Source organism: Elephantulus edwardii, unplaced genomic scaffold (assembly GCF_000299155.1).
Source record: "Elephantulus edwardii isolate Elephantulus edwardi_28Jun2011 unplaced genomic scaffold, EleEdw1.0 scaffold00108, whole genome shotgun sequence".
Classification (NCBI taxonomy): domain Eukaryota; kingdom Metazoa; phylum Chordata; class Mammalia; order Macroscelidea; family Macroscelididae; genus Elephantulus; species Elephantulus edwardii.
The window spans coordinates 5,605,833-5,633,765 of NW_006399858.1; the positions used below are offsets into that span (position 1 = coordinate 5,605,833).

Genomic DNA, 27,933 nt, shown 5'->3' on the forward strand with positions numbered 1-27,933 from the left:
ACTCGATAGCACATAACAACAACAACAACAATAAGGTATATTAAAATAATAATAAAGTATATTAATTCAGCTTAATAATTAATAAAGTATAAAGTGCAGGAAAGGAAGACCCTCCCTGAGCTGGATTGAGTCAGTGACTGGGGTCATGCGGTTAGGTGTATCAGAGACAGTAGGATTGGCACAGGATGGAGCAGGGTTTAGGGCTGTTGTACATAGGACCACTGTGAGTCACAGGTTACTCGATGGCACATAACAGCAACAACATATCAATATGCCCTTCTACCGCTAGACATTTCCACATGTATGCCTTTAAAATACAGACCGTTTTCCTACGTAGTAAATAATACGATGTTACACCTAAATTAATAATCATTCTTGATCCAGTTCATCTTCTGATTTCCTACAGAGCTGGCTTATTTTAGGATTATCTGCTTGAAAAAACCTTTAAAATTCTTCTAATATAGTAAATTTAATCTAATAGAGTCTCATGTTGGGTTACACTGGAATATCCATGAGATAAACGTCATTTTCCTGTAGACTGTCCCACCTTCTAGATTTACCTGACTGCTTGGACAATAGTATAATTTTACTTGACCGCCTAGCTCTTGCATTTACTGCAAACTATAAGTTAGATTTAAAGTTTTGAGTAGGTTTGAGTTAAGCATTGTGATTCAAATACATTATAAGTGGTGTTACACGCTTAGTCAAGTCAAGAGCACCAGGTATGCCCATCGCTGGTGAAGAGTCACCACAGTATTAGACAGTGTACCCTCGATTATGAAATTACAGTTTACTTTTGCCTCCAGAAGCAAGCAGTGTGGTGGTACTTTGGTCACTGGATGATTTCCAGAGATCACAAACAACTCAGGACTCAGTTCTTCAGTCTACTAGATTATATGCTTAACCCTTTACATTCATTCTTTTATTTAATCCTTAAAAGCCACCAGTTACAGAGAAGGAAAGTGGGTCTCAGAAAGATTGAATCATTTATTCTCAGTCATAATTAGTAAGTTATAAGAGTAGAAGTTGAATTCGTATGTGCTAGGGTTAGTGCCCCAAGTTTTGAACTACTATGAAATTAATCTTGCAGAGGATGGATGGATAGATGGAAGGAAGGAAAGCAATAATCAAGAAATAGATCATTGACAGTTGTTAGATAAATAGAACAATAATAGTTGGGTAAATATATAAGATTAGATGTTTCATAAATAATAAACCATAAAAGATAAAAAATTATGTACAAGTCTGTACCAGTTTTCTACAGGTGTTATAATAATAAGGTCAAAAGAGAAAATAACCCAAGATTTGTTGGAAAACAAACTACACTGGGTTTAGGTTGTAATAACTGAAAACAGAGCCACAGTTGGCTAAGCTTCAATTATTTACCCCGTTTTCTAAATAATAGAGAATTCTAAAACTTCATTTCAACCTATTGTTGTTGTTGTGTATCATCAAATTAGAACTGACCTGTGACTGACCCTCCAGCAGGTTTTGAGAGGCAGTACACCACCAGGAAGAAGACTGCTGCGTTTCTTCCATGGAGCTGTTGGTGGATTCGAGGTCAGCATCACAGCTCCTCCCTACCCCTTAGTAACTTCTCTGTGGAGTCCAACGGGAGCTGTTCAGGCATTGTGAACTGATGTGAGCATTCCGGTTTCTACTCTGATGAGCCTACTTGCTGATTATAATAAGCAGTCAGAGAACAGGCGCAGCATAGAAACACAGAGGTGGGAATTTGCAAAAGAAAGATAAGCTGTTAAGGACAGACCTGTAGTTGGCTTTAATTTCATGCATTCTTCCAACCTTATTTACTGGGAGAAAAATAATTAAGACACCAGGAAGTGATAGAGGTTTCCTTCATTCACTCTTTCACTATTGATAAACAGCCAGAGGGCTCTGAATATCTTTAGATAAAGAACACAGTAAACAGATGGCTGTAGGTTTTGTTTTCTTTTCTGGGGTTCACCACCTGCTTTAATGTACTGAGACATCAGGTCAAATGAGTTTGCTGCCTACAGCACCAGCAGCTCCGTGACATTAGCAGGAGAGCACAGATCTCAGACACATTGCATGTAGTGAGAAAACTGCAGGCTCTCTGCTAACAACTGTTTTCACCAGGCTTGCTTGGAGAGAGCAAATAATCCTCAACCTTACTTCACAGAAGTCACATCCAGGGTGTTCTTACACCTTCTTGAAATTTCAGTATAATCCAGATTTTATGAGTCCCAAGTCCCTGCATAAATTAGCTTTCTAATTTAAGCCAGTGTTGTAGTTCATGTTTCATGTTTAACTTTTGTGTATTATTTCTGATGGCATCAGATTGTGGCCTTATGTCTGTGTGTAGTTTGGACCGCGTTGAATGTAAATGCAAAAGGAATTTCAGAGGAGGTGAGCACATCTACCTGACTTAGGGCCGAATCCTCTTGAAGAGTACATTGCAGAATAAAAAGTTGCTGGTGGATAATTCAACTGCTTGAGTCCTGGAAATGTTAGCACTAACTTGTACAGTCAACTGGATTTTGCTGTTTATCTGGTGATAAAAATAAAACATTGAAGCCTCTCTCATGCTTTCAAAGGCAGGCAGACCATTGTGCGGTGAGAACATTGAGTCAAGGTACGGGCTGGAGGCCCTTCCCTGTGCTGCCCGCCGCCTCTGCAGCTTTGACTAAGCTTGCGCTCTGTGAGCTAAATTCCCAAACCTTTTGAGTCGATTGATGTAGACTGCCTTTGTCTCAGAAACCACCTGAAACCATTGACCTCCATAGTCAAGTGAAAACCTGGCGCCTGCAGAACTCAGGAAAGGACATTGGTCTTGATACTTGGGTTTTCTTTTGTTGGTTTTTTTAACAGTTTCTTCTGATCTAAGAGAAAGTTTATAGAGAAAATTGGTTTTCTGTTCAACCATTCATACAGATCATGCGTTATAATATGAATTAGAGTCTGTATGTTGTAACAGCACTCTTCTTACTTCTCCCAAATGATTCTTATTTCCATTTCCCCTCCTGGACTATCCTTCCTGCCTTCTGAGTTTTGTGCCTGGGCAAAGGCTGCACTTTTGATCTCGTGTGGTTGATTATTCTAAAGAGTGCATACTTTTCCGACCTGTATTATCGGTACCTGAGGGGCTGACTACTGTGTAACTGAAAGCTGAGCAACAGAGATAAGTGTAGCTCCAGGCTCAAAGAGTGGCTAAAGGCCAGAACAAACTAGCAAGCCTGGTCTTTATGCTGTTGACTTTTTCTAATACATCCTTTGCCCGCTCTGTCCAGGACCCTTTACTGTGATCCCTCTCAGACTGGTCCACAGTGGTCACCGAGCACCATCTAGTTCTTTTGGTGTCAATTAGTGGAGGCTGAGTCACATGGTCCATTAGTCCTTTAGGCTAATTGTTTCTGTGGGTCTTTGATTTCCTCAGGAGGCCTCTGATGGCCTTGTGCGTAGGGAGCTGCACTCCTTGCTTACAAAGGCCATGCATCTCAGAAGATTTGAACCCACCACAAGAGAAAAATGGACAGTTTCTTCCTGTGCTTCTGAAAACTCAGTGGGGAGGGGCCAGTCAGCTGTGAATCTGCTGATTGTGTAGCAGTGAGTGGTGGTCGTCTTCTTTTTGTTCCAGACAAGGAGAGACCAGTAGTTGCACTGTAGACCATTGCATACAAGCTTTAAAGACTCCCGTCCCGCCTCACCAGAATCCTTCACAGAATGGTGGTCTGATATCCCCAGAGACTGTGCGCCGCCTGAACCCCTCAGACCTCAGCTCATTACCTCACAGTGATTGATTAGATTTAAGAAATTTGTAAAACTTTGACACTGTTGACTCTATTGTGTATTTATAGTGCACATAATACTCTAAATATTTACAGTGTAAACAAATAGACATGTTGAAAGACCACCTGCCAAACCTGTATATGGATATGAGTATGATCCCTTTCGCCTGCCCATATTTGCTCATCTTACTTGTCTGCCTGTGCAGATTAATGTAGATTAATGCTTGTTTTCACTGAATGTCAGATTGTATATGTAATACTGTTGCCCCTCTCTCTTGTGCACCTCGCCATGTCTTGCTTTCTTTAATGACATTGTGCTGATCACGTCCTTGTTGTGTATTGCCTTTCATTTCACCCAATTTAATTTGGAATGAGTGGACAATAGATATTCTGGGTATTGTTACATAATGTTATGGAACAAAATATATGTGGATGATTGATAGACGAAAACAATATGCTTTGTAAATTTGCCCTCAAATTACTATTTTAGAAAATTGGAAAGGAACAGGAGTACAAAGTGGAGGGTGACTATGTGATCATATAACTGCCATGCACTGAGAAATATGGTCCAGGCAAGTTAACACCTAACCTTCCCTGTCACCCCATGTTACCCTCACCTCACCACCACAGTCTTTAATTTGCTAATGGGTAAATTAACTGGATACTGGATTTTTATACTATTATTAGAAATGTACAATTTCAGATACAGAGATAATTGAAAATGAGTGTGTGTGTGTGTGTGTGTGTGTGTGTGCGCGCGAGAGAGAGAGAGAGAGAGAGACAGAGAAATATGGATCTGTTACAAGGCATCGACTAATGTAGTTATGGGGATGGCATGTCCTTTTTGAGCAAGTGAAAGGCTGGAGACTTCTCCAAGTTTGTGTTTTACATTGTAGATGTTGTAGATGAGGAAGAATGAAGGGTGATGGAATTGTGGGAAAATGTTTATTTACAGTCTAGAGGACTCTTAAGCCTGAGGGAAATTTCCTTTTAGGCTTGATTCATTGAAGCCTGTCCACCTTATGGAAGTTAATCTGTTTTAAGGCCTTCCAGTTCGATCCCCTGTAACTACTTCACAGCAGTCTCCGGATTGTACATGGCCAAATACCTGGGGACCATTGCCTAGCCTGGTTAGCACATAAAAGTACCCATCCAAAACCTCATTCTGACTCAGGGTGATCATGCCTATATTAGAGCTGGGCTGGGTCCGTAGGATTTCTAACGGCCAGTTTCTCAGAGGTAAATTGCTGCCTTTCTTTCAGGCTACCTCTTGTGATTGTTGTTAGGTTCTGTCAAACGGGCTCCAATTCATAGTGAGCCTGTGTACAGCAGATGGAAACCGTGCCTGATCCGGTGCCATCCTCACCATCTCTGCCATGATTAAGCCCATTGTTGCTGCCACTGTGCCAGTCCATCTTATTGAAAGCCTTCCTCTCCTCTGAACTTCCATGCATCCAAATATGTTGCCTTTTTCTATTTCAGCCTCTCCTGACAGCATGCTCAGTCTGTGAGCCCTGCCTCTAAGGAACACCCTGGATACACCTCTTCCAAGGCAGATTTGTTTGTTCTTTTGACAGTTCGTGGACATTCAGGATCTTCAGTTCTTCAGTCTTCCGTACTCATTGTCCAACTTTACAAACATATGAAGCAACTTCAGTACTATGGGCTGGGGTCAGCGGTATCCTTGCTCGTCAGCACTTCAAAGAGGTCCTGCACAGGAGATCTGCCCTGTGCATCACATTTTTTTAATTTCTTGAGTATTGATTGTGGATCAAAGTAAAATGAAGTCATTGACAGTTCAGTTTTTCTCCCATCTGTCATACTGTTGCAGTGGCAAGGATTTTTGTTTTCTTGATGCTGAGGTGTAATTATATTGAAGGCTATTATGGGATTTTTTTATCTTCTTCTGTAAGTCTTTTAAGATCATGTCATTTGTGTAACACAGTTTTGTTAATGAATCAACCTCCAATCCTGGTGCCACGTTCTTCTTTGTAGAGCCCACCTTTTTTTGCGTCATTTGCGAAGTATGCAGTTTTAATAAGTCAAAGAATACATTTGAGCTTCAAGTTGCAATATTGAATGGTGCAGGAAATACCAAAAGATATGGATGGAATACACAGAGTACTGTACCAAAAAAGAACTGATTGACATTGAGCCATTTCAGGAAATAGGATATGATAAAGAAACCAATGGTACTGAAGGAAGAAGTCCAAGGCATTGACAAATAAAATGAGGCTTCAGCAAGTGATGGAATTTCAATTGAGATGTTTCCATAAATAGATGCAGCCTGAACGTGCTCACACCTGACCAAGTTACTGGAAGAGACCCGTATGTGTGCTGACTTCGTAAAAATTTTTCAAAAGTGATCCAACAGAATGTGTAAATTATCCAGCAGTGTCATTGCTGTCATAAAATCTTAACTTTTTTTTTTTAATTGGCTAGAGTAGCACATTGACAGGAAGCAGCCAGGCAAGTCCCTCTAGGTGGATACACTGCAAGTCTTTTGGTTAGCAACCATTTGTACTAAGGGATGCCATGATTAACCATCACCTCAGACTTTCAGTAAAAGTTGCTGAATGAGTAAGAAGAGAATAATTATACTTTTCCCAATTTCTCCCCTGCTCTCACCATCTTTCTAAATCTTCAAATACCATTCAGTCCACAAGACTTAACTTGTCCCTCCCTCTTCTCCACACCATTCTTCAGCAACTCCAGGCTGTCACTTTATCTCCTTTATTACATTGGTTTTTGAGTAGCTCACAGTTTGTTTTTCCTGCTGTCCCTGCTCCCTGGTGTTAGGATCATTGCATTGTCGTCAGCTGGTTTGCTTTGTGCACATGTTATATACATGTACCATAGTGTTATACTCTACACGCATTACTACAGCGTGTCATTTACTGAGGTGGTCATTCTCGTGCCAACACCCCCCGAGACAAATAAAGAGGGGATATAAAAATACTGATAACTAAGGCTAATAATGATGAAAATGAAAACATTTTAAAAATTGATGTTTGATTTACATCAGCATTCGCTCACTTTGCATCTTTTATAATGGGTCTTTTTGTCATTTTCAGCTGCTTGTATCTGTTTTGACTCCTCTGTGCATAACTCCTTGCATCCAACAATGCACTGCATTATTACAGTTTTAGCATTTCACTAACCTAGTCTCAATAAGTATGTGGAAACGGACTGAATTAAACACTGCCCTTCCATTTCAAGACAAGCAGTCTGGAATAAAATGTTTCTTGGTTTATTTAGCAGCATCAAAATTAGTGAACAGCTTTAAAAGTTAACATAAAAAAGATTAAAAAGTTAGCAAAGCTAAATAAATATTGAAAGGGACCCAGCGTCTCTCTCATATCCTCCAGGTGTCTATTTTTATTTATGTTGTTTTGTCTTTGTTTTGAATTTTAGGACAGTGTAAAGTTGGGTTGAGCAATAGACTTGAGAGACTTGCTTTGAGGGTGAGCCTGACTCTGAGGTCCGCCTGGTCGTCGTTGCTGGAACAACATTCTGAACTACATTCCGAACAACTCTGCCTTTGTAGGATTTTGTTACTGAAGGTGACTTCTCCACCCGCTTTTAGATACCTCGTTTTGAAAGTCTAGATTGGTTTAAGTCTCTGGCAGAAGAAAATAGATGAATCCTGAAGCATCTCTATCATCACACACTTAACCTGTAATCAGCATGCCATTACTGAATCCTCTTTAAGACTGGAATTCTGTATTTTTAAAAAATCACTTCTATAGACAGGAGCTCTAGTGGCTGTGCTGTACAGAGTGTGCTTCTAACCCCAAGGCAGTCGCTCTCTGAGGTTCAGCTCCATCAGCGGGTTCACAGGAGAACGACGGGCAGTCTCCCCTGTGATTTGGAGTTACAGTCTCTGAAAGCCCACTGGAGGATCAGCCTTGAGTCAATTCCAGCTACCTGGCTATGAGTTTCTAGAAAGACATTTACCTGTTGTAAATGCTGTGCTTTCTTGAATTCTAATCAAAATGTGTCAGGTGTAAAAGAAAGAAAAGGGCAGATGATTTGCTTGCCAACAAAAGAGCTCTTAGGAGATCAAAGTGTTAGGTAAGGAGCTTTTCTCATGTACAGCCTAACCAAATTACTTAGCTACGCCCTTTGGCAACAGGATCTGCCAGCGAAGGTGGGATTCAACCTTCACGTAGGGTGTAGCCCCAAGCCCAGACTCTGCTCTTGCCTCACAGTAACGATTTCTCTTTCCACCTTGGATTCTGGCAGCCACGCCGTGCATGCTACTGGTTTCTGCTTCGCCTCTGCTGTGTTTTACAGACCCCATGGTGTGCACTAGCTCTCCAGTCCCTGAAGACTGCTTCTCTTACAATGAGATCCTCTTAATTTTTTTAATGACAATGGCCTAGTTTTTCTAAACTTTTTTTCAATAATTAAAAATGTGAATATCTGCCCAGGCTCACTTTCTGTGCTAGAACTTAACTTCATCTATTGGATGTGAGCTCTAAATCTGTTATAAAGTGCAGCTCTTCTGTGGGAGACCATGGCAGGGAGCGGAAATCTGCCCACCTCATCCCCAGAAGAGCAGTTCAGATGCCCCAGGTGCTGTTTCCACGTATCAGTTGGGTTTGTGCCCAGTGTCCGAGCTTTCCTTCTCCTCTTAGCTCCCACCATGCTTTTCTCTCATAATTACTGAAGGTCGTATGTCTATTACTTTTTTTGCAATTTTATAAACCCCACCTCACATGTGATATATTTTACTTGACCTATTATATCTTTCATTTTACTTTCTTTAATTTAGAATGACAAAAATGAAACACTTCCATTGTATGCTATTCTTGGTTCAGATTTCAGTTATCCATTCCATCATAAGTGGTAGGATTTTTTAATGGAAAAAAATTTTTTTTAAAAAAACAAAACACCCTAAATTAAATCTGTGAAATTGGAGTGTGAATTAAATTTGAAAGTCAATTCAAAAGAATTATTGGCAAACCTGTCAAAATTTGGCAAAAGTTGGGATCTCTCTTAAAAACAGGAGGAGAAAAAAAAATATTTTATTTGGGCATATTATTTTAGTGAGGTTTAAACTATATTTTTTAATCCTTTAAGCTGAGTCAATTATATCCCATTTCTGAGTTTTCATTTTTATGTTCTTTATTACTTTTGCAGCTAGAGATAATGCTAAAGCTAATATATAAACTCTACTTGGTATAAAGTGTAATTATATGCTAATGAGCATGACGGCACATAACAACAGCAACGATGAGCATGAAGTCTGTCATGTAAATAATCTATCGTTCTGAAAGATGTTTGTGGATTATGACCAGGGATTAGAGAGACACAAATGCTACACAAATTCTCACTCCATCCCACAGACACCTCTCCTTTCTGAGGTGGGTCACTTTGATGTAGGCAGGGCTGGTGTCATCTGAACCTTCGTATGCTGGAGCCCACACAATGCTGTTCTGAATTCCAAAGAACCTTTCCTTTTCCTCATGGTCATGAAGTTATTGTTGAAATTCTACTACATAAATATTCTTTTGCCTCTGTTTTCACTTCTTCCTTTAAGGAGTCAGTCGGAATCGTCTGTCTTCCTTGGTTTGTGCTTGTTTGAGAGCATTCCAAGGTCTGAGAGCTTGGGACCAGAAGGAATAAGACAGGCATGCCAATTACATCACTGTGGGGCCAGGGACTCAAGTAGACTAGGAAGTGCATCCACTAAAACGATGCCTTTCCTTTCTCTGAAGTGGTTAGATTTGTCAGCAGCATTTAAATTCACAATTTTGTTTTTGTGTAATACAGACCAGTAATGACCCAGAGAGGTAATTTTGTAAAGGTGGATACCTAATTACCTCCCTACTTCGGTGTTTTCTTTTAAAAAGTGTAACTCACCTTTCTAACTATGGCAGCATTTTTTCATAAAATCATCTTCATTTGTTATACATGCTGACCCACTGTTGTGTTCCAACACTTGGCTAACTGCTGGTGACAAAACCAGGATCGAGCTGATGGTGTTTGGTACCTGACTTGGTGGAGTGTGAAATCCCTAATTAGGCAGATATAAATGGAAATGGAGTTATTATTGGGGCCTAGTGACTTACAAGCATAGAAGTAATTATAAAGACCATGGCCTGACCTGGATCAGGCACTCCTTAGTCTCCAGACTGACATCATTACTCTTCAGAGGTCCTTGATAGCAAACCTTTCCAATGCAATTTGTCTTTTAATTTCCTGGCTGCTGGTACCAAGAGAGCTGATTGTGAAGCCAAGCAAACTGAAGCTATTAACAATCTCAGTTGGATTCTGAAGCCCCACCTGATGTACTTTGGGCATGGGCATGTTGCAAGGAGGGACCAGTCCTTGGAGAGGGACCTCATGCTTGGAAGGGTGGAGGATTCAGCAGCTAAACCCATTATTTTCTAACACGGCCTTAACCCTCTTGTCTGCCAGGCAGTTAAGTCAGTCCCATCTATAGCAAGGAGCCTTCTCTCCCTGGCGTTGGAGGAGAGCTATGCCAGCCACTTGTTACACATACAGATGTACCTTCTGCCCGTCACCATAGCAACATCCTGAGAATGACCTAAGCAGCCACTCCAGATCATTTCTACAAAACAAATTATAGCTATAATTAACTTTCTGAATTTACTCTGCCATATAAATTTGTTCAGACCTTGGTGTTTCTTTTTAAAAGGTTAAATGAATGGAATAATCCAACATGAACCCAACCTCCACATCCCACCAGATCTTTCCTCTGTCGTTTGAAATGTTTCCACAGGAAGTACAATTCAGTTCTGAACTCATTCCAGCTTCTTGTCTCAAAATGTGACTCACATCAACACTGGTGATGCCCTAGTCCTGTCATGATGCACCTTCATGTGTATGGAAATAGAGAGGCTTTCACGACAAGCCGGTGTGGAAGGAAAGCCTGTGAGTCATTGAGGGCAGAGCATGGGGTCAGGGCTCCTACTTCAGGCTCGCGTTTGTATTACCCAAGTGAGGCAGAGCAAACGAATGTCAGGCAAGGGCTTTTGCTTACTGCCATGCTGAGTTCATAAGCCGGACACATCCCCAGTGGCCTTTTGCTGGCCTTTCTGTGCCGATGCCCAGGTAATGGCCAGGTGGAAGAGACGCCGCACAGCAACTTGTACTTACGACAGGTCCTTTGTTGCTCCTCTCTGTGAACTGTACTGACACTGAAAAGGAAATAACATTCTTGGGGCTTTGTCCAAGCAGCATAAACATTTTCGAGGTTCTGCTAATAGCCTTATTATTGTTGTTGTTATTTCCTTTCAAGTCAGGACTGACCCTCCAGCAGGTTTTCAGAGACAGTAAATCACATTCTAGGAGATTGATTGCTCATCCTTCACCCTCAGAGCCGCTGGATTTGAACCACAAGCCTTTGTGGTTGCTGTGTAGCGTCTTAGCACTAAGCCACCAAAGCTCCCGGTAGAGCCCTACATTCTCTGATTTTATTTTTCTTTTTCAGCCTCGAAACTCCTTCCATGGTTAGTTGCAGGTATGCACTCTGCTTCCGCCTTATTCTTCTCTGGTTCCATCAATCTTAACGATTTAACCTAGAATTTCTTTTTAACCTTCAGTTTAAAAAGTAAGGATATCCTTCAAATGGAAACAGCACGAATAAGAACAGGTATATACTGCTTTCACTTTGACTCCAGCTCATGCCAGCTCTATGTACCAAGGAGCAAAGCCATACCTGCTTGGCATCCTGGATGCTGTAGTCCATCATGGTGGGGGCAGGGGGGCACTCCATCTCACAGGATCTCCCTCACTGTCTTTGACCCTCTGCTTCACCAGAGTAGAAGTTTTTCCCCACCACATGATCGTTCCGGATGATGTGCCCAAAGCAGATGCATCAGACAGTATTTTTATGCAATCTATAAAGATTTCTCTGATAGTTGTTTTTGGACCACCAGCCTAGCTTTCTGATCTGTCTGAGTCTGGAAAATTCACCACAACATGTTGTCTATCAGGGGTCACCCTGCTGGTATTTGAAATCCCAGTGACATAGCTTCCACCCTCACAGCAATGTGCAGGTCACCCACTGTATTGCAAACTGACGTGACGGGGTGGCTCTAGTCTTTACTTGTTTGATCCATTGTTGTAACCACTGTGTATTTGGAATACTTTCTACCCTAGTGGACTCATCTTCCAGTGATACTGTATATCAGATAAAGATCCAATAAGGTCATATAGATCCAAAAGGTAAAGTGGGCACTATGGCCTAGTGACAAGAAGCTGTGCTGCAATCCCAAAGGCATGGAGTTTGAGGCCACCAGCTGCTCACAGGAGAAGTTGGGCAATCTCCTGCCATGCAATTAACTGCCTTTGAAAACCCATCTGAGGGTCAGCTCTGGGTCAGTTCCAACTCTATGGTACACAACAACAACAATAATATCAGAGTTTTTGAAGACCTGTTATTTCAGACTTGAACGGCCAGTCCTGCTTGTTAATCTGAAAGCAGGCCTGAAGCCTGTCTACTATGGGTGAACTTGCTGGAATTTGAAGTATCAGTGCCATGGCTTCAGCATCATAGCAACTTGCAAGTCACCACTGTTCCAAAAACTGATAAGACAAGTGCCAAACTCATAAGAGCACGTAAAGCAGATTTTCAACTCCTAAAGAGCAAAGCAAGCACCTGATCCAAGCCATGGTAATTTCAGTTGCTTTGTATACATCTACAAGTTGTATGATAAGTAAGGATAACCGAAGAAGCAATGCCTTTGAGTTGTGGTGCTGGAGAAGCGTTTTGACTCTACCATGGACTGCCAAAAGAACAAACAAAACAAACAAATTTGTTTTGGAGGAAGTGGAGCTAGAGTGCTTCTTAGAGGCAAGGATGGGAAAACTTAGTGTCACATACTTTAGGCATATTGTCAGGAGGGACTGTCACATTATGCTGGGAAAGGTGGAAGAGAAAGTAGAGGCCCAACAAGGTGGAGTGACACAGTGACTGGGGGCTGGAGCATGTCGGACACAGTGCAAATGGCATGGGACAGGGCTGGATTCCTGTCTGCTGGGTGTAGTCTCCACAGGGTCAGCTCAAGGGCACCTCGAAGGACAGCCAGTCAGCCAGTACTCTGTTGTGACTCATAGGGTTTTCTTTGGCTTAACTTTTCGAATACATTGCTAGGTCTTTTCTTCTTGGTCTGTCTTAGTCTGAAGCTCTGCTAGAACAATTCTGTCATACGTAATCCTCCTGGCATGTGAAATTCCAGTGCATAGCTTCCAGCCTCAAAGCAACATGAAAGCCACCACAGCATATCAGACTGGTAAGTGAGTGGGAGAATAGTAAGAATGATGATGAAATAATGCTAAATTTCAGTGTAGCAAATCGTACCTCCGCCTGATGAGTGTTCGTCAAGTCCTGTGTGCGACAATAAACTCTAGTGTTTGTTCAGGTGCCCAACTGTTAACTGAGAGGGGGAGTTTAACCCAGCAGGTGCTCTGCAGGACAGAGTCAGGGCCAGTGGCTTCTGCAGGGGCTGTAGCCTTGAGTGCCCTGTGGGCGGTGCTGTGTCATGTGGGTGGGGCTGTGTCCCATGGACGGAGCTGTGTCCTGTGGTGTCACTCTGAATCAGAACCCACTCAATGGCAGTGGGGCTCTTTGTTTGTTTGCTTTTGGATTATTTTCTGGATACTCTTTTAAGTATAGTAGCAGAAATAATAATGAGTATTATATAGTCCTTATCCTACTTATCCAAAATAGGTCCTGTCAGTTAAATATCTGCTGTGGCTCAGCTATAGCATGCTTTACCAGACATTCTCTGTCAGGTACACCAGAACCCCCTGTGAGTCTTTTGTGTCAATACAAATAAAGTCGTTGAAGATCCATCTTTGTCTAGGCCTATTCATACTCCCAAATCTTTGAACTTTGCTCAGAAGTTAGTTACTTTGCATATTCCTCTTATAAGAATGTGTTTTGAAACCAAGCCTGGTGTCTTGTCTTCTGGAAGCCAAACAGGATTATAGTCATGCTTTGAAATCACGAGGATACCCCTCAGAAAAGGATAGACTAACTGATGTCATTCTCAACCACCAGGTGGTTTTTGTAAAACCTGTTTGAAGTGGCACAGTCCTGAGCAGCAGATCTGCGGCTTCTCGGGGTCCCTGTGGAAGGGGGAAGCAGAGGGGATATCTTCATGGTGATGGAGCAGCTTAGTGTCCTGACTGGTGGCGATTAAATGACAAATAAAAGAAATTCCAAGAACTCTTGGAATTCTTGGTCTCTAATTCATAGAGACCCCTGTCCTATAGGGTCACCATGAGTAGGAATTAATGGCACCAGGTATCAGGAATCTTTACCAAAGTGGATTGTGACATCTTTCTCCTACAGCCTTTTGGTGTAACCACTTAACAACCAGAGCTCCATAGAACTATATACAACCCCACAAAATAGGTACTGATAAAAAATATTGTAATGCAAAGACCTGTGTTTCTACAGTTCCTAGAACTGTGTCAATGTCAGTTTCCTGGTTTTTCTGATGCACTGTGGGAGTGTCTGAGAGCTCTGATGGCTTAGTCCCTGAGGAGTTGTGCTGCTAGCACCTCTCCAGTGGTTCGATTCTCCCCATGACCCCTCAGAAGAAAGATGGGCAGTCTCTTCTCACACTGTTCACAACCTCTGAAAACCCACTGGCGGGTCAGCTATACACTGATTGTAACACAATAGCAATGAGTTATGAGGTGACTATGTAAGATGTTTTCTTTCCGGGAAGCTGGGTGAAGTTTATATGGGAAATCATGTAATATTTTTGTAACTTTTGGGGAGTCTGAATTTGTTCAATGTTAGGAAAAAATTTAAAGGCATAAAAAAGCATCATAGAACCAAATAAAAATGAAGGTGAGTAAACACTGGGAGTCTCTGACTGTAGGCATTCTGACTGGAGTGAATTCAGTAATGTGGCCCCACGGCATTTATGAGTGAGTTAGCTTTTGGCAGAAAGGACATGATATTTTGCTGTTCTCTCAAAAGGAAATAAGGAAATTCCTTTCAGGAAAAGACTTGTACCCAGCAAAAAAGTAACAAAGTACATCCTGATCTCAATCTATTTATATAAATACGATTTTTATAAATAGCTTAGAAATTATTGCTTTACCAACTTACTGAGCAAATAAGTGGTGTTGTGTTTGTTGTTGTGTACCATTGAGTGTCAGAACCAACCCATAGCTGATGAGTAGCTGGCGGATTTGAACTGTGTGCCTTTGGGATTGTAGTGCAGATTCTTACCACTAGGAAACAAATTTTAATTTCTTTTCCTTCCTCCACTCCATTTACATTTGATAAGCGTTCTAAGTACTGAAAGGAGAAGTTTAAAACAATGTGACTAGGTGATCAGTAGATTTATAACTTTTTCTGGTTAACGGAGGACTCACTCCTCAGATTTCCTAACTGCTGAATAGATTGACACAGTGCCTGTCACATTGAGCTCCAGTGTGACAGTGGTTATGAGGCTGGTTCTGGATGGGCTGTGGTTCAGATCCCTTGTGCATTGGGTCACTACAGGTCCTGGTCAGCTTCACAGCTTCTAACAACAATTGTAGAAATGTCATTATCTTCACTTCTGTTATTGACATATTTTACCCCTTGTGTAGATGGATTGTATGTGATAGCGCTATTGACGAATGACTTTCTAATTGTGTCTTTCTTCCTCAGCTATCTTAATGACTTGGACCGCGTAGCCGACCCTGCGTATCTGCCTACTCAACAAGATGTGCTTAGAGTTCGAGTCCCCACCACAGGGATCATCGAATACCCTTTTGACTTACAAAGTGTCATTTTCAGGTAGTAACCAAGTTCATCAAATCCACTTCCCACCTCTTATGCCTTGAATCCATTTAACGATCTCTGTAAATTTTGAAGTCCTAGGTGAAAATATCAATGTATTAATACAATATATAGCCTTGTGTCCATTATTATCATTGCTGTTACTCTTGTTAATTACTGACAAGTCACTTCCAGCCCACAGCATTAGACATGTAAATTTATAGGTTGTTTTTAAAAGAGGAGGGGAAAGATCTAGAAGCAGTTGGATTCCAATTTAAATTACTAAGAAATTAATTCAATCTTAGTCTGCTGATTGATGGAACAAAATCAGGTTATTGAAACTTTAATCTGAGCTAATTTTTTTTTCAAATCCTTTCATCTATGAGAACAATGTGTATGTGTTTAGAGTCATGTGAGAAATGAGTGATCCTCTAACCATTAATGATTGATATTATTAAGAAATTCTCATGTTGATGTTTCTTCCAGCTATTTTAGAATCAATGCAAAGTTGCTCAATAATGATACAAAATCTGTATATTGTATCCATAAAATTAGTTACTAAAAAAATGGTTGTGAAAGAAGTTAATTAGCCTAGTTTAAATTGATGTAGCAAAGCAGAATGAAATGTAGTCCTTGCTCCCTCCCTGTTGCTCTTCTTCCTGGGTAATACTTCAACAGAAGCATTCTGAATTTTTTTTTTTGAGACTAGAGACAAATAGATTATCATAATAGTCTTTCATTTACTCCTTCATTACACAATCTTTCAGTTGTACTTTTAATTATAATACCACACAGTGCTTTGAGAAACAAAGCCATGCAGGCAGTGTGAATAATGTCTCCGAGGAGAGAGGGCTGGATTCTGCAGGAGAGCCTGTCTCTCCTGAAAGAAGACTTGGTACAATACTGTTAAGAGGTAGGCGTTGAGCCACCATATAATTTGGATTAGCAGGCCATCTGTCACTCCCTGCCAAGGCCTGTGTGGTTTATTCTAGTCGGTCTCCATGCCTGAGGTCACATCTGGCTGCAATACACTGCTCAAATAGACATGACTATAAAGTGGAAGTATTTCTGAGCTCATTTTCCTTTTCACCTCTAAAATGATTGGTTTAGATGAATCCCCCACATCCCTTTAACATTCTGAAATACTTAGGGTTGGAATTTATAGCATTCAGAGAGCTGTCATCTGAGACACCCAGATTTCCTTCCCCTGATTATCATATTATGAGATGGTTTCAGAAAGCGTGTTACATTTCCTGGGAGAGTATTTTATCCCCTCATTGCTTCACAGTTAGTGGATTTTGAAACAGATTATAATTACATCTTGTGCTTTGTACATTCGCATTTGAAGGACATTTTAATCATGACAGTAAGAGTAACACAAGAATCACTTTGCCCCATCTTCAGAAGCATACTCTGTAGCCTGTGGGACAGGATTTCACAGAGGAAGAATTTCATGTAAATGAGCAACATTTGATGTCATCAGAGAGAAACTAGCATTTCAAGATTTCTAGAAACCTGGGAATTCCGGTTCTGGCATCCGTGATTCCTCTGTCTCCCTGAATTGTAGTGCGTCTTAGGGAGCACTGGTGGCCTGGTGGGTGAGGAGTTGTATGGCCAGCATTGACAGGCAGCTCAAATCCAACAGCTGCCCTAGGGGAGAAAGATGGGCAGCCTCCTCCTGTGCTCTTTACAGCCTCTGGCAACTCGCTGGAGGGTCAGCTGGTTCTGACTTGATGGCGCACCACAGCAACAACTCTGATATCTATTCTGCACCTCAGAAAGGTTTTAGGAGAAACTATATGATACTTCATTTCTTAATTTAATAATTTGAGGCAGAAAAACTAGCAGCAGCAAGTGTTTAAAGAGCCCTGCTCTCAGACTTCTTGTTCCTAACCCAGTATGTTCTCTGAGACCATGTTAACCTGCAAGCACTCTGTGCATTTCAATCAAGATAGCAATTCAATAAGAAACTGATGGATTGAGTGCTAGGCTCGAGTGCTATTTCCACGTATATGTTGTCACTCAAGTGAATCCATGTCCTGTATTAGTCCCTGAGCAAGAACTCTCAGACTGTTGTGCTAAAGCACGAGCATGATGGGATCAAACACATCTCTGAAATCCTTCCTATGACGGTCAAGGGATGGTGTCTTTACAGCATCTTCATGTTCTGACTTCACTTCCAGCAGGTTAGCCATTTGGTTTGTGCAAACATTAACTGCACTCTGTTATTCAGCACAACTAGACCAGTACAACGTGGCTACCGGAAGAAACAGCCTACAGTGCAAAATCGTGTGTGCACGCACGCATGCCCTCATACGCACACAGAAGTCGACTGCATCTGACAAGTTTCCCTGTGCGCTGCAGCCCCTTCTCCATCCTTGAGGAATGTATGGAGATCTCTGGTTTTGTTTTAGAAGAAAGGAAAGCCAAGTTTAGTATTTGCCACTGATAGCACAAATAACACTCATTCTGATTCTGACTCTTCAGTGCTGCTGTTAAATAACACACCCTGTTTGGGTGGGTGCTCACATGGGATTTGTTGCCCAGTTAGTCACCTTTTTTATACACATCTGGTAAATCTCACATAGCCATGGCTTATTACCCAGAATATCTTGACTTTGCTAGATATTGGAAAATGAGTAGATGCTTAACAACAATAAATAATCATGAAATTAACTGAATTTAAAGATCTTATTTTACCTGAGTGTGTAAGTGCGCTTGTACTTGTGGTGTTTTCTTTTACATATGATTGATGTGAACATTATTAAATTTGCAGAATGGTGGATGTAGGGGGCCAGAGGTCAGAGAGAAGAAAATGGATACACTGCTTTGAAAATGTCACCTCTATCATGTTTCTAGTAGCACTTAGTGAATATGATCAAGTCCTAGTGGAATCCGACAATGAGGTAAGTACTGCCTGGGCAAACTGGATTTTCATTGGAATATCTGCTGCATGTAAATGGGAGGGGGTAGTGGATGGGGCATGGGATAATGAGAGTCTGTCAATTTTTTGATAGTTGATTCGGAGCTTTTAAAACTAACCCTGAAGCTGGTATGTGTCTGTCTACTCCACATGGTCCTCTCAGAGCTGTGAACTGTCAGTCAGATGTATGAATAGGTTCATGTGTTCAAGTCTAATTAGATCCTGACTGGTACATGGACCGTGCAGAGACTCTGGATATGATAACAGCACAGAAGTCGCAAGGCTGATCATCAGATCGGCCTGTAACCTGCTGCCTGCTGCAGAGTCACTCTGTTTTGTTTTGTCTTCGTTTTGTTGAAATCATTGTTTGTGTGGATGGGTGGGTCTCTGGAAAGTGTTCAAACCACTCTTGACAAATGGGAATGACTTTGCAGCTGGACTCTACATCAGTTCCTTGTGGAGGCGTGAAGTGCCTTCAGGCTGTGGCCTTTCAGCTCCGATTGAATGCTGTAGCATGTTGCAGAATATCACATCTACTCAGCATTAAGTGGCTGAAGAAATGTCCTTGCAGGACCCTTCTGGACAACCGATGCGGACGTGTCATCTTCTTCCTGCTACATAACCATCTGACAGATATAAATATGGATGTTAAAGGTGTGATGGCCACTCAGAGTTGGTTCTTTAGGAAATTAGAGGCCCTAGGAACTGTGCCTTTGCGCTGAAGTGTTGGAGGAGTAGAGGAAGTGCTTTTGATATTCTCTTAGAAGCAGAGGTCATGAGCAACAAGTATATACCTTCCAATAGGGGAGGAAATAAAGTGTGATAATCCCATTGCTGTTGTGTACTGAAGAGTTGGAACCGACCCATAGCTGACCCTCTGGCGGGTTTTCAGAGGCAGTTAATTGCATGAAAGGAGATTGCCCGTCCTTCTCCTGTGGAGCAGCTGGTGGCCTCAAACTATGTGTCTTTGGAATTGCAGCTCAGCTTCTTGCCACTAGGCCACCAGCACTCCCAGTAGCTAACTAAAATAAAAGCTGACACACTGAAATGCTATCTTTTTGAAACCACTTTAAGTACACAGCTCTGTGGCATCAGTTACATTCACCAGGCGTGCAAGTCCCACCACTGTCTATGTCCATATGTTTTTCCTCAATCTAAGCAGAAGCTCGATGCTCGTTGTCTTCATTTTCAGTGATCCTATAGCAGAAATAACACAAGATGAACTGCTTGAGTGACAGGAAATACATTTGGGCATGTGGTGAGGAGAAACCAGTTCTTGGAGAAGGTCATCATGCTTGGAAGGGTGGAGGGACAGCTCAGGAGAGGAAGACTCCATGTGAGATGGATTGGCACAGTAACTAGGATAATGGGGGTAGGTGTGTCGGAGTCCGTGAGACTGGCTCAGGACAGGGCAGGCTTCAGAGCTATTGTACGTAGGGTTGCTACAAGTAGCAGGAGACTGGATGGAACATTACAACAATACAACTTGTGTATTTCAGAAGTTTTCTTGGGTTTGCACTGCTTAGCTACTTTTTTTAAAAAAATCATTTTTTGTGCATGTACCATCAAATCAGATCTGACTGGTACAGGAGGAAATTGTCCCTCCTTCTCCGGCAGAGCATCTGGTGGATTTGAACCGTACCTCTGGGATTGCAGTACAGCTTCTTGCCACTAGGCCACCAGCGCTCCCTGCTTAGCTACTTTTAAGGATGAAGTTTGTTTATTAGCCAATGGTTTGCTGTCTTGGCAAGCAAGGAGCCTAAAAACGTACGAATATATGACATTCTGTTGCCAACTCTTATATTAGGTGGTTGCTGTCACATGTTTCACAGTGTCTTCTCTGTGTCTTTATTTGTATCTGTGCTCATTGGTTGTTCCCTAATCCTTTTATGTATCACATCAATTCTTGGGCGCACATTTTCCGCCAGTGCGTTCAGCTCAGCTTGAACCTCTTCCTTCGTTAGCATTGGCTCTTGTGCATCTGGTATTCTTGAAATCGTCAGTGTCAACCTACTGGGTTTTCCCTTTGGTATAGTCTGTCTTCTTTTGATGCTTCCTAGATTACTCAAGATTTTACACCTAGCATCTCTCAGTATTACAGCTGAAGGCTTGATGTTGTTTTTTAGTTCTTTCAGTTTGACATCTTCCCTTTTTATTCTCTAAGTCCAGCTCTTTGTATATTTCATTATAATATTTTACTTTGTTTTCTCAAGTTGCCCTTTAAAATCCTCTGTTCAGCTCTTTTACTTTAGCATCTCTTCCCATTATTTTGGCTTCTCAGTACCTTAATTACATTTTCACATTCTTAATTTCACATACTTTAATTACATTTTCTGACATTCATTTTGGTTTTTCCTTTCTCCTCTGACTTTGTAATGACCTTTTGCACTCTTCATGGATAATATTCTTGTTACCACCCCACAGCTCCTTTGGTCTTGGATCTTTAATGTTTAGTGCCTCAAACCTTTTCCTGAGATAATTTTTAAATTTAGGTGGGATAGACTGAAAGTTTTATTTTGGTTCTTGTGGGCTAGTTTTCATTTTTCCAGATTCAGTTTGAACTTGCGCATGAGTAATTGATAGTCTGTTCCATTGTCAGCACCTGGCCTGGTTTTCAGTGCTGACATTGAGCTGCTCCAATGATTCTTTCTGCAGATAGAATCAATCTGATGGAGGTGGACTGTGTGGTTCATCAGGAAAGGTCCATGTATACAGTGTAAAATTGTGTTCTTTTAAAACTTATTTGCTATGAATAAATCATTGAATGTGCCAATTTCAGTCGTTTGACCTCCAGCCTCATTTCTGTCAGCAAGATTGTGAGTTCTGATTACCGTTCCTTCCTCCTGTTTCCAGCTTTTTCATTCTAGTCATTAATATTTATTAATGCATCTTGATAGCATGTTTAATTAATTTCAGACTGGACTGCAAAATGTAAATGTAGTAATGTGTGAAGTGCTGTGTACTTGAATGATTCACAACATATATGAATTTTGTATGTAAACCTTTATTTTTATCAAACAAAAATAAAGGGGAGGAGTATGTTGATAGAAATCCTCATTTCCTCCTCTTGGGCTTTAGTTATTGGTGTATATATTTGAATAATAGTCATATTAACAGATCTTCCTTAAATGCATATGGATATTATCCTATTACTCACAATATTATACTATAGGATAGATCATAAAATTCTCTTTTTATCTGTGAGCACACCACCAGTCTTCCTCAATTTTTCATTCCCAGCCTAGTAGAGCATATAGTTGTCTGATTCAAAGTGACCCATCCAGTCCCTCTCAGTTCACTAATGCCTGAAATGTCAATCTTCATGCATGCCATTTCATTTTTACAATATCCAGTTTTTCTACATTCTTACTTCGTACTAATAAAGCCCTAGGAATTTATGGGATGCCAGTTGACATGTTTCAATTACCAGCTGCAACCCTGGATGTGTTCACCAGTCTATACCAGGAAATTTGGAGGACAGCTGCCTGACCCACTGACTGGAAGAGATTCATATTTATTCCCATTCCCACGAAAAAAGATCCAACAGAATGTGGACATTATCAAACAATATCATTAATATCTCACATGAAAGCAAAATATTTCTGAAGATCATCCAAAAACAGCTAGAAAAGTACACTGACAAGGACCTGCCAGAAGTTCAAGCTGAGGCACCAAGGGTATCATTGCTGATGACAGATGGATCCCAGCTGAAAACAGAGAATACTGGAAGAATGTTTATTCATGTTGTATTAACTATGTCGAGGCGTTTGACTCTATGAATCATAACAAACTATGGCTACCATTGGAAAGAAAGGGAATCCCCGAACATTTAATTGTGCTTATATGAAATCTGTCCATAGACCTAGAAGCTGTTGTCTGAACGTAGCAAGGAAACAGTGCATGGTTTAAAATCAGGAAGGGTGTACACCAAGGTTGTATCCTTTCTCTGTATGTATTCAGTTTGCATACTGAGCAAATATTTTGTAAAGCTGGGCTTTGTAAAGAAGAATATGGCATCAAAATCAGAGGAAGATTAATAAACCTGTAATATACAAATGACACACTTTGCTGAAAGTAAGGAGGATTGGAAGCTCTTGCTGCAGAAGATCAGAGACTGCAACCTTCAATATTGATTACATCAACTTCAAGAAAATAAAAGTCCTCACCACTTGGCCAGCAGGCCACATCATAATAGCCGGAGAAAGATTCAAGTTGTCAATGATGTCATCTTGCTTGGATCTGTAGTCAACACTGTTGGTACTGGCAGTCAGGATATCAGGAGACTTATTGCATTGGGCAAGTCTGCTGTCAGAGAGCTCTCCAAAATACTGAAAAGCAATGATGTCAGTGTAAAATCTAAAGTGTGCCTCTTTCAGGCATGGTCTTTTCAAATACTTGCTATGCATCTGAGAGCTGAACAATGAATAAAGATGATAGAGGAAGAACTCATAAGTTGTCATACTGGAGAAGAATACTAAATATATCATGGGCTACCAAAACAACAAACAGATATATCTTGGGGAAAAGTGCAGCTGGAGTGCTTCTTCAAGGCAAAAATGGCCGAGCTTCCTCTCTCATCCTTGAGACAGGTTGCTAGGAGAGGCTGTTCCTTGGAGAGAGACATCATACTTGGGAATGTGGAGAGTCAGTGAAAGAAAGGAAGAGCCCCAATAAGATAGACTGACACAGTGACTGTGTTAATGGGTTTGAGTGTTTCAAAGATAATGAAGATATTACAGGATAGGGCAGAGTTCAGGTCTGTTGTTCATCAGGTTGCTGTGAGTCGTACTTGACTTGATAGCACCTAACAATAACAACAGCAATCCTTTTATATGCTATTTTTAATATATTGTATATTTTGGAAATAATAAAACATTTCTGACTTTAAATTTTGGAGTAAGATAAAAACATTTTGAAGTCATGCACTCTATGGGCTAGACACCAAAATACAAAATTAGAAGGGAAATTCAACTTTGACCTAGGTCTTAATAAAGAGATTTGTTGGTTTTGGTTGGGTTTTTTTTTGTCACTGTTCATGGTTTATTTGGTGTTTTAGTTGGTATGATACTGTTGCAATGCTTATATGTCGATCTTTACATTTTACATCACATTATCAGAGTTGCATTATACATTACTCTGATAAATATAGTACACAAAATAAGATCCTTTAGAACAATAATGTACAAGACATGCAATATTGAATTTGTACATTAGAGCACACAATGTGACTAAAAAATAAAAAGCTTATACTAGGCCAACGTTATTTAACACAGTAAACATTCTAGTTTGAAGGGCAGTTGCAGCATGTGCAACATTGGCAGTGGTGTCTGAGACATGGTGGAATTCTATTATACTAACCAGTTTAGAACTGCACAAGGTAAGTACCATCATCAGAACATAGCTGTAGGGTTTTATGGACCATTCCTATGTCTACCTTTAGGAAACGGATGTTTTTCCTATGTCATATTTTACTGCTTTAATCAGACTGAATAAAAAGGACAACATGCACAACCCCCAGCTAAAATCCTTTTGTAGCCTAGACAGTGAAATGGTACAACAGAAGACTTTAAAACTGTAGCTCTTTTTGGATTCCCCAAAGTGTATCTGCACTCTTCTTCAAACGGGCCTCTTCCTCAGGAGTCAGCGTCACCTTCACGACGTCTGAGATTCCATTCTGCCCCAAGATGCAAGGAACACTAAGGAAGACATCATCTTTAATTCCATAAAGACCCTTAATCGTGGTGGAAATTGGATGTACCCACCTAAGATTCTTCATTATACTTTCTGCCAGATCTGCCACAGACAGTCCAATGGCCCAGGAGGTATAGCCTTTCAGTTTGATCACCTCATAGGCACTGTCAACCACCTGCTTGTGAACCTCTTTCCACTGTTCCTTATCTGAATCAGTACCTAATTCAGGATGCAGATTTTTCAGAGAGACACCAGCCACATTCACTCCGCTCCATACAGGCACACTAGAGTCTCCATGCTCTCCAAGGACCCAGCCATGGCAGCTCAATGTGTGAACTCCCAGCCTCTCCCCGATTAGGTAACGGAACCTCGCTGAATCCAGATTGCATCCACTGCCAATAACACGGTTTTTGGGAAAGCCACTGATCTTCCAAGCCACATAGGTAAGGATATCCACCGGATTAGAAACAACAAGCAGCTTGCAGTTTGGGCTGTACTTTACAACATTAGGAATGATGAATTTAAAGATATTCACATTATGCTGGACCAAATTGAGACGGCTTTCCCCCTCCTGCTGATGTGCTCCCGCTGTGATAATAACCAGCTTGGAATTTGCAGTTACGTTGTAGTCTTTGCCAGACACAATTTTTGGTGTTCTAAGGAAAAGGCTGCCATGTTGGAGATCCATCATCTCTCCCTTTAATTTGTCTTCCATGACATCAACAAGTGCAAGTTCATCTGCCAAGTCCTTCATTAAAACACTGATGACACAGGCCATGCCAACAGCACCAGCCCCAACAACCGTAATCTTATTCTGGGGGGTCTGTTCTTCCTTAAGAAGATTCTGAATCAGCTGATCTTTGAGAGTAGCCATACTGGATTTGGATGAGGAAGGTACCGGGAATGCACGTCGGGTGGGCTTCGGTGGCGCGAGGTGGCGAAATCCTGACTCTGCAGCTGCAGCTCCGGGACTCAAGAGATTTGTTTTTAATCAAAATAATAGGGGAGAACAAAGGTAACAATTATATAGGTCATCATTTCTCTTGTTTTTCATACAATAAATGAAGATTTTTTTTTCACCTGTATGGAAGGCAAAGCATATGTAATTTTATTACTTACAACACTGTTTACGTTTTATCCAGAGGAAGGCAAGTATATATTGTTACCAGTTTGACGAGATCAATGTGCTGTATCTATAAATAAATAAATGCAGTGATTCAGTGCCTATCATTCTGCCACTTCAAAATTAACAAAATAGAGACAATCAGTTGTTCAAGCTGCTAATCCTAGCACATATATACAGTTCTTAAATTATGTGGACATGAGAGGCAAATAATCTAGGTCATGTATCTAATTTTCACCCAACATTTTTCATAAGGACCAGATTTTTGCGTATATGTATGCTATTTGATACTAGAATATGACAATGTTATTTTGAATATCAAATGTCGTATTTGTCATTTCCACTTAACTTGCTGTGAAATAGCAAAATATGAAGTAAATTTAAAAATACTGTCCTATGCTCAATCCCTCTGCCCACTTCCCTTCCTCTTTGGACTTTTAGCCACTCTCATTACTTATCCTTCAATTTTTACAATGATGATCTTATTCAGAATTTGTTCTTATAAGACTGAGCTCACTTAGCATAATATTCTCTAACCTCTCCCGTGTTATATAGTTTTGGAGAACGGGGACATCACAGGGTCATAGTGTTTGGGTGATTGGAGGGAGAGGGTGAAGGAATTGGGATCTAGTGAGGACCTAAAAAGATGAGGTGATGGCATAGATGAGTGATGATTAGTTTTATAAAACACGGTGACTGAGCGTTTGAAACACAGTGTGATTGACAAAATATGCAAAACAATATATTTTTGTATTTTGCATGCAAATTAATATTTAAGAAACTGTCCTTTTCCTTTAGTTCCTATGATGATGCATTGTGGTAGCTTCACCAGTAAGCTAAAACAATAAATCTGTAATTTTTTTCGACTGAGCTCCTAATACTTGCATTTTTTGTTTTCATTCGTAAGTTGTGATTTTGTATGGAGGCAAGTTGTATGTTGTTTTCTCAGACCTCGGGTTAAAGTTGATGTTAGTGTGAAAGGTCATGTTAATTAAGCATAAGTAGGAGAGTACTGTTCATAATACTTCAGCTATGTGAACTGCATATACTGTTGGTAATTTGGGATCACTGTCAAAAGTGTATTTAAATATTGAGATATGGTGTTATTTTGAATTTAATTGTGTTATCAGTTGGCAGCATAATTTCCTCACCTATCATCTTAACTCATTGAGGAAATCCAGAATATAGAATTCTAGTTTTCAAATTCCTCTGTTTTAAACAGAAACATTTTCAATTCCTGAAACACTTTGCCCCTGAAGATGGGTGTCCACGGCTGTAAAGCAGGCTTCCTTGTCCCTGCCACAGTGTAAGTTGGTAACAGACACCTAAGAATGGATTCTGACAGCCTCTCTTCTTATCCTGGGAACCTGGGAAATGCCCTGCAGACCCAGGCCGAAGCAGCAAAGGAAAGCGTTTAACGTTACTGCTGCTTCATTTCATATTTTTAAAACATTGTACCGTGGGGTCCATTCCCCCTCATGGTGATGCTGTCCAGTTTCATGTCACCAGCTAACCTTGCTGTAAGGTGAGCAGATGGGGGTGGTCACATGTGTTATACTAATGGCCAGGGCCCCCTAAGGTCTCATCCTGCACTTACCCAGTTGCCTCACTCTCTCCCTGTCTCTTACAGACCTAGGGACAGGCTGGCACAGGTGGCCAAGAATGTGGAAGCAGAATGAAATTCTTGCCTTTTCAAGAACTATTCAAAACACCTTTATTTGTTAGACCACTCAGAGTTCCTTTGTCAGTAAAAAGAGCTCCTGTATTGTTCATTTGATGAGAGTCATCTTAAAAACAAATTCTTTAGAATACTGCCTTTTACTATCTCACCTCTACCTGGCTTTAAAAGGAAGCCAGCCAAATTCTGAACAGTTTCTTTAAAAGTGTGAAACATGTACTTTGTTCTGCTCTAAAACATCCAAGTGAGTTTTGAAAATTTTCTTCGGATATAATTTAATGTTAGAGGGAAAATTGACTAAAAATTGAAGGGAAAGATTTCAAAGGCCGAAAGAAAGATCTAAGGGAAACTTGTAAGTGGTTAGAAGTGAGAGCTTAGTTTAAGCCGTCTGGTTTCCCTTGTGAGATGGTTAATTGGATTGACTGAATTAACTTTAGCCCTTCTTTTACCGGCTCTTAATCAAATTATGAAGTAGCTCCTCAGCCTTGGTCTGCTTGCCTCATGCTCCTGGCCTGACTGACAGAGACAGTCTTGAGTGAAGTTCTGCTTTTTTATGTCTGACCCCCTTCCCCATTTTCTCGGTTCTTTGTTCATTTTGACCACATGTCTCTCTTAAAAATTCCTTTTATTCAGCCACTCATTCCATACCGTTTCTCTTTCTGCAGTACTGCACTCTTTATTCCCACTGTCTTGCTTATGCTAGGAAATCTCCCTTAAGGATTTGAATCCTGGAACCTGGGTTTAGTATTTTTTAAGAGTGTAAATAAACAGAAATACGTGGATGCTTACCATGCAAATGCAAATTAATCTTTTAAAGAATTTATATTGAACTCATACAATATTAAAACTCTGAAACTCATTGTGGAGTCAGAACCTTCTTGATTCAGTTGTATGGAGTTTTGTTTTCCTTTTCTTTGAGGTGTAAACTATGCTGAAGGTGGTAGTCCTTGCTCTTCATTCTTTTTTTTTGTTTGTTTTGTTTTGATTTTA

The 27,933-nt window shown here is 40.7% G+C and overlaps 2 protein-coding genes across 2 annotated transcripts in view; one reads left to right on the forward strand and one right to left on the reverse strand.

Annotated features, from left to right (window-relative positions):
* The window catches only part of LOC102871786 (guanine nucleotide-binding protein G(q) subunit alpha-like), a 398,536-nt gene that overhangs the window by 297,486 nt on the left and 73,117 nt on the right, over positions 1-27,933 (forward strand). Inside the window, exons 4-5 of the mRNA XM_006891987.1 lie at positions 15,418-15,546; positions 18,305-18,434. Of these exons, the coding sequence (XP_006892049.1) occupies positions 15,418-15,546; positions 18,305-18,434 (259 nt within the window). The remainder of the gene's footprint in view (positions 1-15,417; positions 15,547-18,304; positions 18,435-27,933) is intronic.
* On the reverse strand, positions 24,018-25,016 carry LOC102871387 (L-lactate dehydrogenase A chain-like). The gene is made up of 2 exons (XM_006891986.1): positions 24,775-25,016; positions 24,018-24,600 (listed from the first exon to the last, which is right to left on the reverse strand). Exons 1-2 carry the CDS (start codon positions 25,014-25,016, stop codon positions 24,018-24,020), a joined length of 825 nt encoding a protein of 274 aa, XP_006892048.1.

Coding starts and splice junctions, on each gene's coding strand:
- LOC102871387 (XM_006891986.1), bottom strand. CDS start 25,016: ATGGCTACTCTCAAAGATCAGCTGATTCAGAATCTTCTTAAGGAAGAA. Junction 24,601..24,774: donor CCAAAAATTGTGTCTGGCAA/AGACTACAACGT, acceptor TGTTTCTAATCC/GGTGGATATCCTTACCTATG.